General features: G+C 42.0%; 1 protein-coding gene across 5 annotated transcripts in view; it reads right to left on the reverse strand.

Annotated features, from left to right (window-relative positions):
- LOC116443730 (probable bifunctional methylenetetrahydrofolate dehydrogenase/cyclohydrolase 2) overlaps window positions 1–13,681 on the reverse strand; it is a 44,448-nt gene extending 30,767 nt beyond the window's left edge. For 2 of the 5 annotated variants that reach the window (XM_032108142.1, XM_032108146.1), the window contains exons 1-6: window positions 13,455–13,671; window positions 11,304–11,488; window positions 10,845–10,967; window positions 6,058–6,210; window positions 5,238–5,345; window positions 1,390–1,482 (exon numbers count right to left, since the gene is read on the reverse strand). In XM_032108142.1, the coding sequence (XP_031964033.1) occupies window positions 1,390–1,482; window positions 5,238–5,345; window positions 6,058–6,210; window positions 10,845–10,967; window positions 11,304–11,488; window positions 13,455–13,591 (799 nt within the window). In that variant the 5' untranslated portion in view covers window positions 13,592–13,671. Of the gene's footprint in view, window positions 1–1,389; window positions 1,483–5,237; window positions 5,346–6,057; window positions 6,211–10,844; window positions 10,968–11,303; window positions 11,489–13,454 lie in introns of all 5 variants that reach the window. The other 3 variants (XM_032108145.1, XM_032108143.1, XM_032108144.1) reach the window with 2 other exon arrangements.
- Window positions 13,682–14,334: the final 653 nt, after the last annotated feature.

Below are 14,334 nucleotides of genomic sequence, written 5' to 3' on the forward strand. Positions count from 1 at the left end.
CACAACCTTCCCCAGAGCACCCACTGGGGCAGGACTGTGTGCTGTTTGCACAATCCAGCCCGAGGTTTTCTCATCATTCCAAGTATATCTCAAGTTGTGTAATGAGTGTTGTATCACACTCCTGTTACAAATGACACAAGCAAAAAAATGTGAAACGTAAACATGGCTGAATTGCTACTGGACCGTTTAACTCCAAGCATAAAAAATTACAAACCATGCTCAGCACAAAAATCAGAAGCGATAATTAAATTGGAAGCAGTGAACTTGGATGAGAAGTTACTGGTTCATTTCCAGTTAGCACACCATTGTTATCTTTATTCACAGTGGTGAATTCTGCTCAGGTCCACAGTTGAACAATTAGATGTGGGACAAATAAGTTGTTTCTTGGTCCTGGCCTGCCATAGGAAAGAGGCAGTGAAGTTAAACCCTGAAGGAAAGGGCATTTCAACTCAACAGGAAGTGACAAGCTTTAGACAGGTACCTATCTGTCTTCATCTGGAAAATACGTAAGGAATTGGGTCTTGAGGATGAGGAAGAGGGGGAAAGGGAGCAGAAAAGAGGACAGACACCATCCTCTCGTAGTCCTCCAAAATGGTACAAGAGAATGATATCCCTGAGCTGCAGTGGGACCCAGGATTTTACGAAGGTTATAGTAAGTTGGGTTGTTCGATTTTTTAAAATTAATTTGTATTTCTACTTGTAATACCTGTAAACAAATAACAGAGGTTGCCTAGAAGCAGAGTTCTGCTTCTTTCTTTGGGACCGATTAGTCGAACAAAGTATTTCACTTTATATTGCTTTAAGAGTACAGACACTGATCTTTCAGTCCCCTTCCTCTAGGCAATTACCATTCTCTCTCTCTTGACATGATAATTGTAAAAGAAAAAAAATGCCAGCCATTAGTAACATGGGTTACCAAAACCTCCAGTTAATTTGGCAAGGTTGGCCTTAATTCTAACAGCAGGGGAATGATACCATGGTTTTATGAATGCAGCCTCCAGCTGATTTAAAGTAACCTTCCTGTCAAAATTTAAATGACTCACAATTTTTACATGGCACAGGGAATGTTTTAATTTACATAATTATACCTGTATAAACTATGCACTGACTGGTTCCCAATCTTGAGTTCACTCTGAAGTCTCCCTAAGGGAAAGGTGTCGCATGTGACGAGAAACAGTTTATGAGTCTGCAAATGTGAAGGGCAAGAACAAAGAGCCAAATCACTTGCCCTTCCTACAATGAGAAATCCTACCTACTGCAACACCCTCAGCAAGCACAAGCACGGGTTATTCAGTGAAACGTGAAACAGCCAGTGCCATGGACACAGACTGCAAAGTCCTCTTTTTAGGTTTGAAATGCTGCAATTGGAGTATTAACAACAACAGTTACCTGCAGCAACTATTACTATATCAGCAAGCTGCGTATGGATCTTGAGCTGCTCTTTTGGGGTGTATCTGTGAGTAATCGTCACTGTAGCATCACCTGAAACGGAAGAGAATATCAATTAATTGTCAGATGTACAATGCTATAAAAAGTACAGCATTTACTTTCAGGCGCAAATTACTTACTTTGGTACATTAACAACAGTACATATGATCAGATTTGTCTTGGGATGTGATGTTTAAATCAGCATAGGCAGAACACTCACAACACTTGCTGCTCACACATATTAAAAAAACATTTGTTCTTACAAATTCTCCCAGGATGAATTCATTTATATACTGTGGACTGAATTAGCCCTTCCACGGCTTTGTTACATTCAGTGGAACTCCAGAAAGCAAATCCAGCATGGAATTCAGTGTCTGCTTTATCACGCCCAGTTTGTAGAGGGTGCCACAAGACTCAGCTGTTTGCCACAGACCAAAGCTTCAATACAAGATCACCAGCAGAAGCACAAGAAACACACATCCTTCTGGGCAAACTCAAAACACCTGGGGCTGCTCCTGCGGACACCCACATTTCTTGGCAAGAGCTACGAATAAACCCTCCCAGTAAGACATGAATAACCCTTGTGCTGTTTGATGGAGATACTGAGGAGAGACCATGACATGAACGGTCATGAGGAGAGGATCTGAAGTCTCCTACTGCATCCAACAGCAGGCCTGGTGCTCCCTGAAGGACTGCCCAAGCAAGCAGCAAAGATAACAGCTCTCAAAGAAGACCCTTCCCAACCCTCTCTGCAATTATTTGTACTGCACAGTGTTCAGGTGTTATATATCCCCATCTCTGCCTTCCACTCATCACAGACACCTAGGCCATGTTATTTGCCATTAAACTAAAACCTTTTGCCTTCTCAGACATCACCATCACATCTGCTTCCTTTGGAATGTGTCTGACTGATCTAATCTGTGCCTCTCATCTCACTAACTCTCTCAGTCATCTCATCTTCAATCTTCCTGTGCTCTGACTTCTCTGCTTTTTCCCCTCACCTTTTACCCCTCCTTCCTCTACAGTGCACATGATCTCCCCAAAGAAAAGCAGATCAAGACATTTGCAGATAACGAAAACAGAAAAAGTACAGGCTTGAAAAAAATAGGAGTTTTTTGACACCTGCTTTAAGTAAAAGAAGTATGTCTTGCCCAAAATCACAATCATTACTCAGCAGAAAGGTTGAGAAAAACCAGTGGATAAAATCCAAAGTTATAAAGTTATCTCTGAGTAATAAAACAGATGCTAATTTGCCACTAAGATTTTAGTGAGGAATGTGTCTGTAGTCAGCTCCTGAAACCAAGTAATTGCTTTCACTATCAAAAAGGAAAGGAGAAAAAAAGGGGAAAAGAAAAAAAAAAAGCCCCTACCTTGAGAATAGCAGTCCAGAAGCTTACAGACACCTCAGAAAGGGGAGGTTTTCCATTTATTTGTGATCATGCCCAAACAGAAAATAAACAACTATTTTTACACTGCTACTTCTGCTGAAAGAAGAGGAATATATTTAACAATTAAGATTTCACATCGTACTCCCAAATCAATTCCCTAGCTTATAAAACAGAGATAGTCTCTTGACCTGCACAGAACATTATTTATTATGGAAGGGGTTCACACAGATTTTCCATCTGATCAGATATTGCCACCTGCAGGACACGAGTGTATCTACATTAAAAAATCACAAATTAAGACAGTCCCCAACTTTTAATTTCTGTTCATAATCTATTTTAAAAACCAACCAAAACCTTCAACAAAAAAGAAATAAAAAACAGTACCACAGACACACAGCCCTTGCATAATTTCTCAATATTTAATCAAGTATTTAATCAAATCAGCCCAATTGCTGAAAAAACTCTTTCTTAACTGATAACCTGAGAAAGTTCATTTTCAGCATTTCATTGTAGGTCTTCTCTGGCCCCTATCCTCCTGAGTTAAAAAAAAAAAAAAAGCTGAAACCATGGCCTGGCCTGCCTTCCTTTCCACATGCCATCCAGGCCGGTCTCTTGCTGCTCACAGCAGAAGCAGAAATTAAACCCAAGTGCAGAAGATGAACCAGATCTTCAAGGAGAGCCCCATCTGTGAGCCAGGGAGGAAAACTCCACCAGATCATCCCAAATACACTAGTATTTATCATCATGTACACAGCGCATGCATATACAGTTAATGCCAGCTCATTATCAGAGAAGTACCCATGTTCTTTTGTTTTCTCATTGCCAGTTGCTTTATATGGGGTACCAACACCTAGCAGACTGGAAAACTAGAAAACTACCTAAGAAATAAATCCATTTCTTCAGATTAGGCAAAGATAACTTTGATGAGTTAACTCCTTCTGTATCTAGACTCCAGTGTCAGTAAGGGACTATCTGAACGTTCTTCTGTCCCTACATCAAATATGTGACATACTTAGAACCACTGGCAATGCCAGCAAACAGGGAAGTCATCTGCTATGGCAGGAACCAGAACACTGGCAGACCACGAAGCACCACAAAAAACTCATGGACTGGGCCCCCAAAACAAGCTGCACTACCAGACAGTCAAAGAAAATCCAGGACACAAGACAACAAAACTGAGCCGTGGATCCAATCAACTCAAAAGCTGGAAGCTGCAAACAGTATTTAGTTACTGCTAAAAACCGTCCAAGCAGCTGCTGTGGGTTTTGCAACAAGCTGCTGAAAGCATCACAGGTCACTAGGTCTCCTCATTTCCAGCTGGGAAATGTGTAAGTAGTTTGTAACATGACTTTGTGTTGTACCAAGCCTACTTCAAACATCAGCTGCACTGCCAGTAATAAATGTCACCCAATATTTGCAGCAAATGGCAAAAATGCTACTAATTTTCGTGGGAATGAGGATGAGACCAGAACTATGCACCACTGGTAATTACAATTCAAGCACTGAGAGAAGTTCCAAATAGCAACTTTCCCACAGAGGCTGAATGGAAAAACCAACTCTATGATTAGTATAAAGCTTTTAGTGTTTTATTATATTAATAACAGATTTCACTGGCTCCAATTAAATAGGCCTGGGATTAAATGTCCATGTTTACCTCATTTGTGCACACCACCATGGCAGTTTCTAACATCAAAATGAAGTTGCAAAAGGGCAGCATTCTATCTACATTATATTTGTTTTCATTTCTGCAGCGCAATTATATCAGCACATGTAGGCTTCTGTAATTAGAATTACTTAAAAATATTTCCACCACACCACCCCATTTCCAGGGGGATATAAACTGCACTGCAGAAATATCCCCCAGGCTAACATGTAATCACAGAGCTCACACTGAAAAGTTCCTTGGTTGGTCATTTGGGTATTTTCATAAGCAACACCTCACTGCCATAGCAGAACACAAGGGTCATGTCATACCTTTTTTTTTTTATTCATACATAAATGTATACGTGTGTATTTGTATATAGATGTGGATGTGTGTGCTCATGTGCGCACGACAAATTAAATCAATATGGAACAAGCGTGAGGATAAGGCATATAGACAGCTACACTGTATAAACATCACGGGAGCCTCTGCAGCTCTTCAAGGCCTCGCTGTCAGTATTACCTTCAAAGATCAGTGCTGACTGTGTTGAAATAGTAGCTGTTTCAAATGGAGGAGGAAATGATGGCTTAATACCAGGAAGAGTCAAGTCCAGAAACTGCTCTCCTGAGAATAAGTCAGGAAATAGCAAATTTATTTTCTTGCTCTGGTGGCAAGTATTGACAAGAGTGGAAAGCTTTCTCTTTAATCTGAGTCCTCTAGTCAGCTTTATTTTCAGGACTTCACAAATGGAAACACTGGGACAACATTCCCGGACTTACCTCCAGGCCTTTCATGCTCTCCATCAGTATGTAAAAGCATTGAAATAGGCATTCCAACATTCTTAGATCTTCCAGCTACAAGAACATTTTTCCCAAATGTTTGTATTCCTTGTGGGGAAAAAAAAGAATAAAAAATTATATTCTACTATTTTGATGCATCTAAACCCTTCTTCTCAGTCCCCAAGACAGAATCATTTGTTGTTGTGGACTGTTGACATCAACATGACTGGAAAACCCACAAGGCTGAATTTGAGGGATGAACCCACAAAACAACTTTCAGCTTTCACCTTGGAGAAAGAAAATTGACAACTCATTTGGGTTATCTGAATCACCCTTAGCAAGGACTTAATTTCCCTGTTCCAGCCACAAAGGTAAGCACTTAGGTCTACCAATAAGAACATGTACATTCTAAATAAAAAATGACAACTATACAACCCTTATGCATTTTTCCCCTTCTAATACTGAATTAAGTGCGCCCATTTTTTGTTCTTGTTTCCTCCCCCTTCTCCACAAGAACTTACGCATTCAAATCTTCTATTTGACAAATAATCATGTCAACAACAGCACAGAAAATTCCCTGCAAAACTATAAAATTCACAAAGTTACTCAAGTGTTCCACCAAGTACTATTGTCTACACTTAATTAATGGCACAAGATCCCCATCTATGTGGCAACTCCTTATAATTCATATTAATACTCTGTTTGTTCGTCAGTCAGCCCAATGCATTTTGATAACCTAGACCTTTTAGCTCACACCTGAGTTAATCCTTTGTTCGTCTCCCAGGATAAAAAGAGTTTCGGAACAGCTGGAGTCTCCTACCTGTCCGTTTTATGATTTCCCAGACAGCAGCAGCGGTGGCAGGGATTATGGAAGGCTGATCAAGACACAGACGTCCAATATTCATGATATGGAATCCATCCACATCCTTCTCAGGGGCGATGGCGTTACAGACTGTCCGTTCATCTATGTGATCTAGGAGACACACAGCTCTCAACTGCAGCCGCTTCATGTGTCAGGTGCCATCAACACCACCAGAGTCATTACAAAGACAAACACACGGCCTGGATCTAGCCAGGGTAATTAATTACTGTTCTTGATTGAACAAACTACACTCCCCCTAAAGGGAGCAGTTACAATTTCACGTTTTCCAGCAGTTTACTGAAAATTAGGTTACGGCATTTGTCACAGTGTTAATACAGCAGATTCTGTCAAAATATGAGAGCCCAGTACTCAGCTGAGAATGAGGACAGTAACTATAAGAAGAATGTTTAAGCAAGTCACTTCAGAGTCACTTCTGCATTCTGGAAGTTTTAAATATGAAGTGGCTCAAGAACCCCAACAAACCACAGGAGAACAGCTATATGTATTATTCTGATTTCTAAGCCCGCAAAGGATGCATGACCTAAGTTTTAAACAAATACATGGAAATCTCAAGCTGAAATAACTTTGCAGGTCTAGCTTTCCTTTTCCAATAATACCATTGGTTTTAGTCAACTGTTAATCAGTAGGACCAAAACACATCCTACTTCATTAGAAAACTGAGAATACACAAAACTGTTTGATATCGGTGATCTCAAAACACTAAATATGCCTTAAATGGCATTGGCCTGCACGTAATTTAGTATTCATAGTGAATATTTTTCAAATGCACTAATGATATGGGATTAAGCTTACACTGCTTAAACATTAGCAGTGATTAAGAAAAAATGTGTATTTGCCAGACCTCTCTCTGCAGAGTTACAAATCCAGGCATAAACCCGGAACACATAACAACACTCCACAGGAACAGCTCCACATCCCATAATGACCCACGGCCTGCTGAGACACCCAAAATGGCTGGGACCAACCCACAGCCTGCCCCAAAATGGCAGTGACTGACCCATGTCCTTACCCAAAATGGCAGTGACTGACCCATGGCCTGTGGTACCCCAGACCTGTTGAAAGGTTTTCTCCGGGAGAAAGTCAAGCTGACCCCCAGAGAGGGTGAACGGGGAGAAAGCCACTGACTGTCTGTGGGTTAATGACCAGTTTGTTATTGAACCTCCTGAGAATTTGGTTGTCTCTGGCATGCACCAATAAGAGTGAATCAAACTTCCTTCCCCTAAACCTGACAAGTGGGGTGGGGCTTTACAATTTTCATCTCAGAGTGACTGCTTTTTGCATCTTTTGCATCATCCATTCTAGCCACAACCTGAACAGAATCCTGCAACTGTGTGGCAAGATATCCCAGTGTCCAAGTCAGAGAGCACTACAGGAGGTGTCAAAAAAACAAATAAAGGAAAATGAGTGTCAATAAGGAAATTCAGATGTTGGCAGTAAAAATATTTTAGAGACATAAACAGGATGCTTTAATTTAGTAAGTTTTTGTGCTATTGCATAAAAAGGAGCTGGATAATTAAAAGATATGCACGTTATAGAACTTAAACCATGGTAATCTCCTGTTAAAAGATTTCTGATTAAAAATCCCCTAGAGTTAAACCAGGCTTCTATGATTTACAATTTAATTCTCCATTCTTTTACGGGAGGAAATTTCCTTCTGAATCCTAATGAGAAAAGACTGTGGAAATTAAGGTATTAAGTACATTGATGAAAGAGTCTCTTAGAACTGAAACTTGCCTCACAGAGACTGAAAGCAACCTTGTTTTTATGTCAACTTGGGGATTAAAAAAAAACCAAGAAAGAAATTTGGAGTAACCTATTAAATGGCTTTTGCAAAACAGAACTTGTTACCCTTAGGCAAGTCAGTTGTTCATCGAACACAAACTTGGCAGCCATACTTTTCCTTGTGCCTGGGATGAGCAGAACTGCTCTGAAAAATATCTCCTCCTCACTGTCTGTCTTTAGCTTCCCAGAAACACACAGATAATAGAATTAATTATGTAAAAGGAAAAAAAAAATCATGCTTTACATGGATATTTTCCACACTCAAAAGTGATTTGCAGAATTTCAGAACAGAGTTTACAGTACTCGGAAGAAATGCAGCTGCACAGCTGGGGACAAGTGAGCTGTGGGCCTGAGAAGAGGATGCGGACACCTTCCTTCTCCTTCAGAGATGCTTTCAAAATACTGTCCTGGACAAGCCACCCCCAGACCAACAAACCAATCAACCCAACTCAAACTGTGGAGACAGTCACTGTTAATGAGCAGAGTCTGTTTGCCTCAAGAAATGCATTTTCCTGGTTTGCTTCCACATGCCTTCTTTATTTTCAGAGGAACAAAACAATTCCTTAATTATCTTATTGTCAGTCTCATAAAACATCAACTGATACCCGTACAAATTTCCTTGCTGTCATTCCAAGCCACTCTCCAGGCCAAGTTCCTCTCTGCAATCCCCCTCTCCCGTGTTAGCTAAACTTGCAGGACTACACTGGGCATCACTTGCCAAGCAGCTCCAGCTTGGACACACAGAAACTCCTATTTACACAACAAACAACATCTGCCTCTGGTGCTGGCACATGAAAAATAAAGGCTGGTTTTCAAAAGGGAAGACTGACGAAAATAAAAACACAGCACAAAAGGGATTTGAAAAAATACTGTATGGATTTTCATCTTCTGTCTCAAATAAATTAACATTTCATGGCCATCTCCCAGGCAATTCAAACTAAGATACAGGAAAGTCTTCAGAAAACCATCACAAGTAATTCACTCAAAAAGTGCACAGAAAAGAAGTTCCCCTCAGACAAAGATGACAATCCTCAAAGTTAAGTTGCCCTGGCTTACAAAAGTGCAACACAACAAAGCTATTTCTGATTCCATTTTTAACCCAGTGTTGATCAAAAGCCACACCTTGTGTGGTTTACTGCAAAAAACCCCAAACCCCACACAACAACCTCAATTCTGGAATAAGCAGCCTCCACTGATAAAGTTTTCATAACTTCTTGGCTTTGTCTCTTTCCATTACAAGGCAAACAAAAAAAAAATTTGGAAAATGAGCTAACTTAGCCTTCGGTCCTTTAGTTTATTAAGTTCCTTTGAGGAAAAAAAAAAAATTCAGTTATCTGAGTTATATTTGACATCTGTTATGGAAAGAACTTCCTGAACATCTCCAGTTCATGACAAATTGCACATTTAACTTTACTATACAGACACTGCAATATTGACAAAGTTCTGCCATGGATTAAATTATTCTAAGGCTTTTCCTAAGGCAAGCAACAGCCAGGCCTGTCTGATAGGCTGGATGGAGGCTAATTAGTCTTCACGTAGTTATCGTGACAGATGTGTCACAGCTCTTGAGAGGAATCTCCAACCAATTATTTTAGGGCTTCAGCATTTCAGTGTAGAAGCATCAGACGTTTCAATTGACACAGCTAGAACTATCTTCAGGCTTTTTTGCCTTTCTCATGCTGACCAGGTTTAAATTCACTACATTTCAAGACTAAAGGAAGTTCTGAACTGTGCATTGATGAAAGCAGACAGCTCAAGAGCAGACTGTACTGACCTGATATCGTCCTCAAAAACAACAAACGCATTTCTGCAAGCGGTACCCAACCATTTCCCTGAGCACCCACACCAGTAAGACAAGTGACACATGAGACCTCCCGTTTCTGGGGAACGCAGCACTGGACTGCGAGTCCACTGTACAAGCCTGCTTCCTTTGCTCCAGGCTTCAGACAGGATGATTTCCATCCCTAGGCTGTCACTGCTCCATCTTTTGCAGTTCTCATTGCTGCAATGAAACTTTTGTTAATTACAGTACCTGCTGCTGCTAATCTCTGTTATTGGTAGAGCTGTTTGTTCAAAGGAAACAGACCACATTCCATCAGCTCCTGCCTTGATGGCCAAGATGTGGCTCCTTACTTGCGTTATACTTCCACCTTGTGACAAACTTATTTCAGTGCATGGCCCATTTCAGGCAGCTTTCATTTAGCACCAAGGGCAAACCCTCCTCATCACGAACACTGCTGTTCATTACAAATACAACCAAAACATTTTTTCCTCCATAACTCTCAGCACCTGCCCCAGTTTTGCTGTTTTATAGATACAAAAGAGTTTCAGTTTCATTTTTTTTCTTTGCAAGTTTTATCACTGCAAAAATACCACTTTGCCAGCTACTCCCCAGTGATACCTCAGTGAGATTTTACAACAAATTACGAGAAGGGAAATAAAAAACCCAAGAACTTAGTCAAGGCTTTTAGGACCTTCACACAAAACTCACCTGGAACATTAGGGCCAGAACAGAAAACATAAATGAAAGTTTAAGGCAAAACCTGGAATCACTATGAGAAAGTCTATAGCATCATCTCCTACATAGCATAATTTTGCATGATACAGGGGATGAAAGTATGCAACTCAAGGCAAACCAGTGCAACATGCTAAAAAAATAAAGGTAATTCAACTGGATAAATTATGTGAAATGCCCTGAAACACCATTCTGACGGATCATTAAAACAGGCAAGATTAACATACGAAATTATTCTCGGGGTTTCTTTTTATCTTTAAAATGAACTGCAGGTTCAACAAAACAATTGACATCTCAAGTAAACCTTCATTATGCATGTCCTCTTTCAAGAGTTTATGTCCCTAAGGTACACGTGCAGTCCAGAACTATTAAACTCTTTCCTCTTACATGGACTGTATATGAGGAGTGGGACAAAGCTGTCACCTACCTGGGAGAGGTAGCTGAACTAATAAACCACTAACTCTTGAATCCTTGTTGAGTTTTGCCGTCATATCCAAGAGCTCTTCCTGTGAAATGTCTTTAGGCCTCAGTATGATCTCACTAGAGATGCCTGATAAAAACAAGCAACAGAAGACATGTCAGAATAAGGAAATTGAGCGATGTGCAGCTTAGTCATTTAGTCCAAAAAATCTGTCTGATGCTTAACAAGCGTTTCCTAGCAACATTTTAAGACACAAAATGAAACTTATGGCTCCCATTCAAATCACATTAAAACTACCTTCTTCATATATCCATGCAACTTCTTTTCTTTAGGTCCATCAGAAAATACATGGAAGAAATTAGTGCAAAATTTATTTAAGACACTAAGGGGATTCCTCCTGCTTTATTTTTTTCTTTTTAAACAAGAGCATCATGCACGTCCCAAAGGATCACTTATATGACATACCCACAGCTGCAGCTGCTTTTATCTTGTTCCTGACATAGATGTGACTGGCTGGATTGTCTCCTACTAATATGACAGTGAGGTGAGGCCTCTGGTTCCCAGCGGATATCCATGATTCTACATCCCTTCGAACTTCTTTCAAAACTTGGTGAGCAAGCTTTGTCCCTGAGATAACAGTTGCTTCGTCACTATAAAGACAAAAAGATACACGTTATTTAGGTCTAAAATTTCGCCAAGAAGACACATTTAAGCGTGTAATCTACCATTTTAAACACTGCCAAATGTTTTGATTCATTTGCTAGCATTTAAAATGTTATTTGAAAAACATTAACACACTACAAATCTACATGGGAAGTGTTTCCCCACTCTCTTACCGAAGAGCAGGGATGTGCCATCAGTGCACACGGAAGAGGAGCTCACCAGCCACAACTCACCTTCCCAACACACATAGCCAGCCACGTAAGCTTACATGAACTCCTGCATTTTGGAATAAAACATGAGAACATTCTTATGCCCTTAGGTTTTACTGGCTTAAGGAACATCTACCTACTTCCCTCCCCAAACTTCCTTAAAAATGGATTTGACATGGGATTATTTACACTATTCTTTTGTCCAAGCCTCAGTGGTATGAATATTTCTCATATTTCATAGCTGCTGGGAAGGAAGATGGTAAATAGCATTTCTCACATCTGTAAAATACAAAAATAGTAAATACTGAAATATGTTGATGCTTCTTAGGTTTAGAATCTAAATTGTTTAAGTCCTTTGATGGAAATATCATACAAGAACTGCATGAACAAATACAGCATCGCCTGTACAGAAAGCTTATGCTGCAGCAGGCTATTCAAGACACTGAAACTAAGATGTGAATTATTATTATTTTAAATTTTATATACATTAAAATCTTGACCAGGTGTTGGTCAATGACAGGTTTGATGACAGATTTGTGACAGATTTCATGATCAAGTTAAATGACAGACTTAATATGTGTTACTACACCACCCTGTCCCACTGTTATCCCACCCACCCATGGATGCTCTTGCTCGGAACCCAGAGTGGATTTACAACAAAAAATTCACGTCCTGAATTCCTCTTGTTTATGAATTCAGTGACTTGCAGGACATGACAGAAACAAAGATCTGAGCTGCTACTTTAGATCCATTTGTGCACTAAAAGCCTGAGATCATATCGAGCATCACAACAGGACCTTACATGTCCCATATATACCACATGAACACCTCTGGAAATTTTTAGTGCAGGAACATGTATGTTTCGCAGAACTGGAAAGAACAGTTACTAGCAGCACAGAACAGAAGTAGGATATGCACTGATCAAGAAATACCGCTATTTCTCCCAAAACTGGCAGAATAAATTCTTGATACACAGAACAACCAAGGTGTCAGATGCTTATTTCATCCTGTTCAGCTCACTTATCTTTTCTTTCTTGAAATCACAAAGACAGTGCTGTCACCATAGGCACTGCTGATCCACTGAATCTCTTCAGTCAACTTTCAGCCAGGACTTAAGGCAATTATGTATAAATGAAAAGGCTGACAAGCAGGAGCTCAGAGACACCCTCCCATGCACACCCAGGCAAGAGCTCAGAGCTGCAGTGCTGCAAAACCAACACCAGAATCTCTGTGCAGGCAGTGCAATAAATTAAACACAGGGGATGACTGCTGTCGGCACACTGATCCCCACTGCACCAAAGCACGCCCTCTTTGCCACCAAATGATGAATATATACAGTAATTCTGTATAAATCCACTGACAAGCTCTTTAAGTTACCAAGAGCAAGCAAATGTGTACTCACAGATTCCCCTCTGGGAGTGGGCAGGAAGGTCACATCGCAAGGGCTACTTCAGTTTCAGGGGCACTGCTTAAATCCCCGATGGATCACCAAGGCCAGGGCCGCCGCCCACTCGCCGCCCGCCCTCCCGCTGGTTCTTCCCCATTTTCTCGGAAAGAACCGCGGAACGCAGCGGGGATCCGAGGGCATCCACCCCGAAGGGCGATCGCGGGGGACCCGAGCCCGCTGATCCCTCAGGCGTTTCGCGCCCTTTGGACCCGCCGCGCCATGAGGGGTACGAGGATGAGGATGAGAAGGAGGAAGGAGGAGAATGAAGAGGAAAAAGACCCGATCGGCGCCGCGTACCTGGCCGCGCTACGAGGGGAGCTGCTGGTGCTGCGAGTGAGGGCTCGCCACCGCCTCAGGGGCGCCCAGCCCGGGCGCAGCAGCGCGGCAGGGGAGAAGGAGGCAGAAGAGAACAAGGCTGTAGCGGCCGCCGCCATTTCGGTCGGTCCCCACGGACGCAAGCGCCGCCGCAACCAAGCGACGAAGGGAGGAGGCGGGGCCACTGCCGGCAGCGGGATCGCGGCGGGGCGGGCGGAGCTCAGGGACGAGCGGAGCTGATGGAAGGGCCGTGCTGGGGGCGGGAGATGCTGAGCGACGCGCGGCGCTCTGGGCAGGGCGGTGCTAAGGGCCGGAGATCGTGAGGGCGGGCGGACCTGAGGGACGGGAGACGCTGAGGCACGGGCGGAGCCGCCGGTCGACGTGACAGGGACGTCGAGCCTCACGGAACAGCTGGAGCCACGCAGACGATACCCCCAAACCCGGGCTTCGGCTGCAGCCTTTGGCTCCCGTGAGCTGCTGTTCCCCTCGCAATTGGGAGTGGGCAGACGCAGAGCTCCACAGACAAGAATCGATGTCCCTCATAGTTTTTCCCTGCACCCTCGTGTGTTCTGAGGGGAAAGTCTAATGGAATTACTTGCAACGTGCATAATGGTGCCTTCTGTCACGTGCAATGGCAGATTTTATAGTAAAAAATTCGTCTGTGCAGAGTGGAAGAAGAAAACAAGCCGAGATCTGAAATAGCATATAAAAAACATGCCAAAACAATAACAGCACCCTCACAGCCTCCTGACAGTGGGCAAATTCCCTTATAAAGTTGGGAAAAGCTTTGGAAAGATGTGTCAGCTTAGTGAGGCTCCATGTTCTGCTATGGTCCTGGCTAAGTTTTTGTTGAGTTAGGTGT

This window comes from Corvus moneduloides, chromosome 5 (assembly GCF_009650955.1).
Source record: "Corvus moneduloides isolate bCorMon1 chromosome 5, bCorMon1.pri, whole genome shotgun sequence".
In the NCBI taxonomy this organism is placed as follows: Eukaryota; Metazoa; Chordata; class Aves; order Passeriformes; family Corvidae; genus Corvus; species Corvus moneduloides.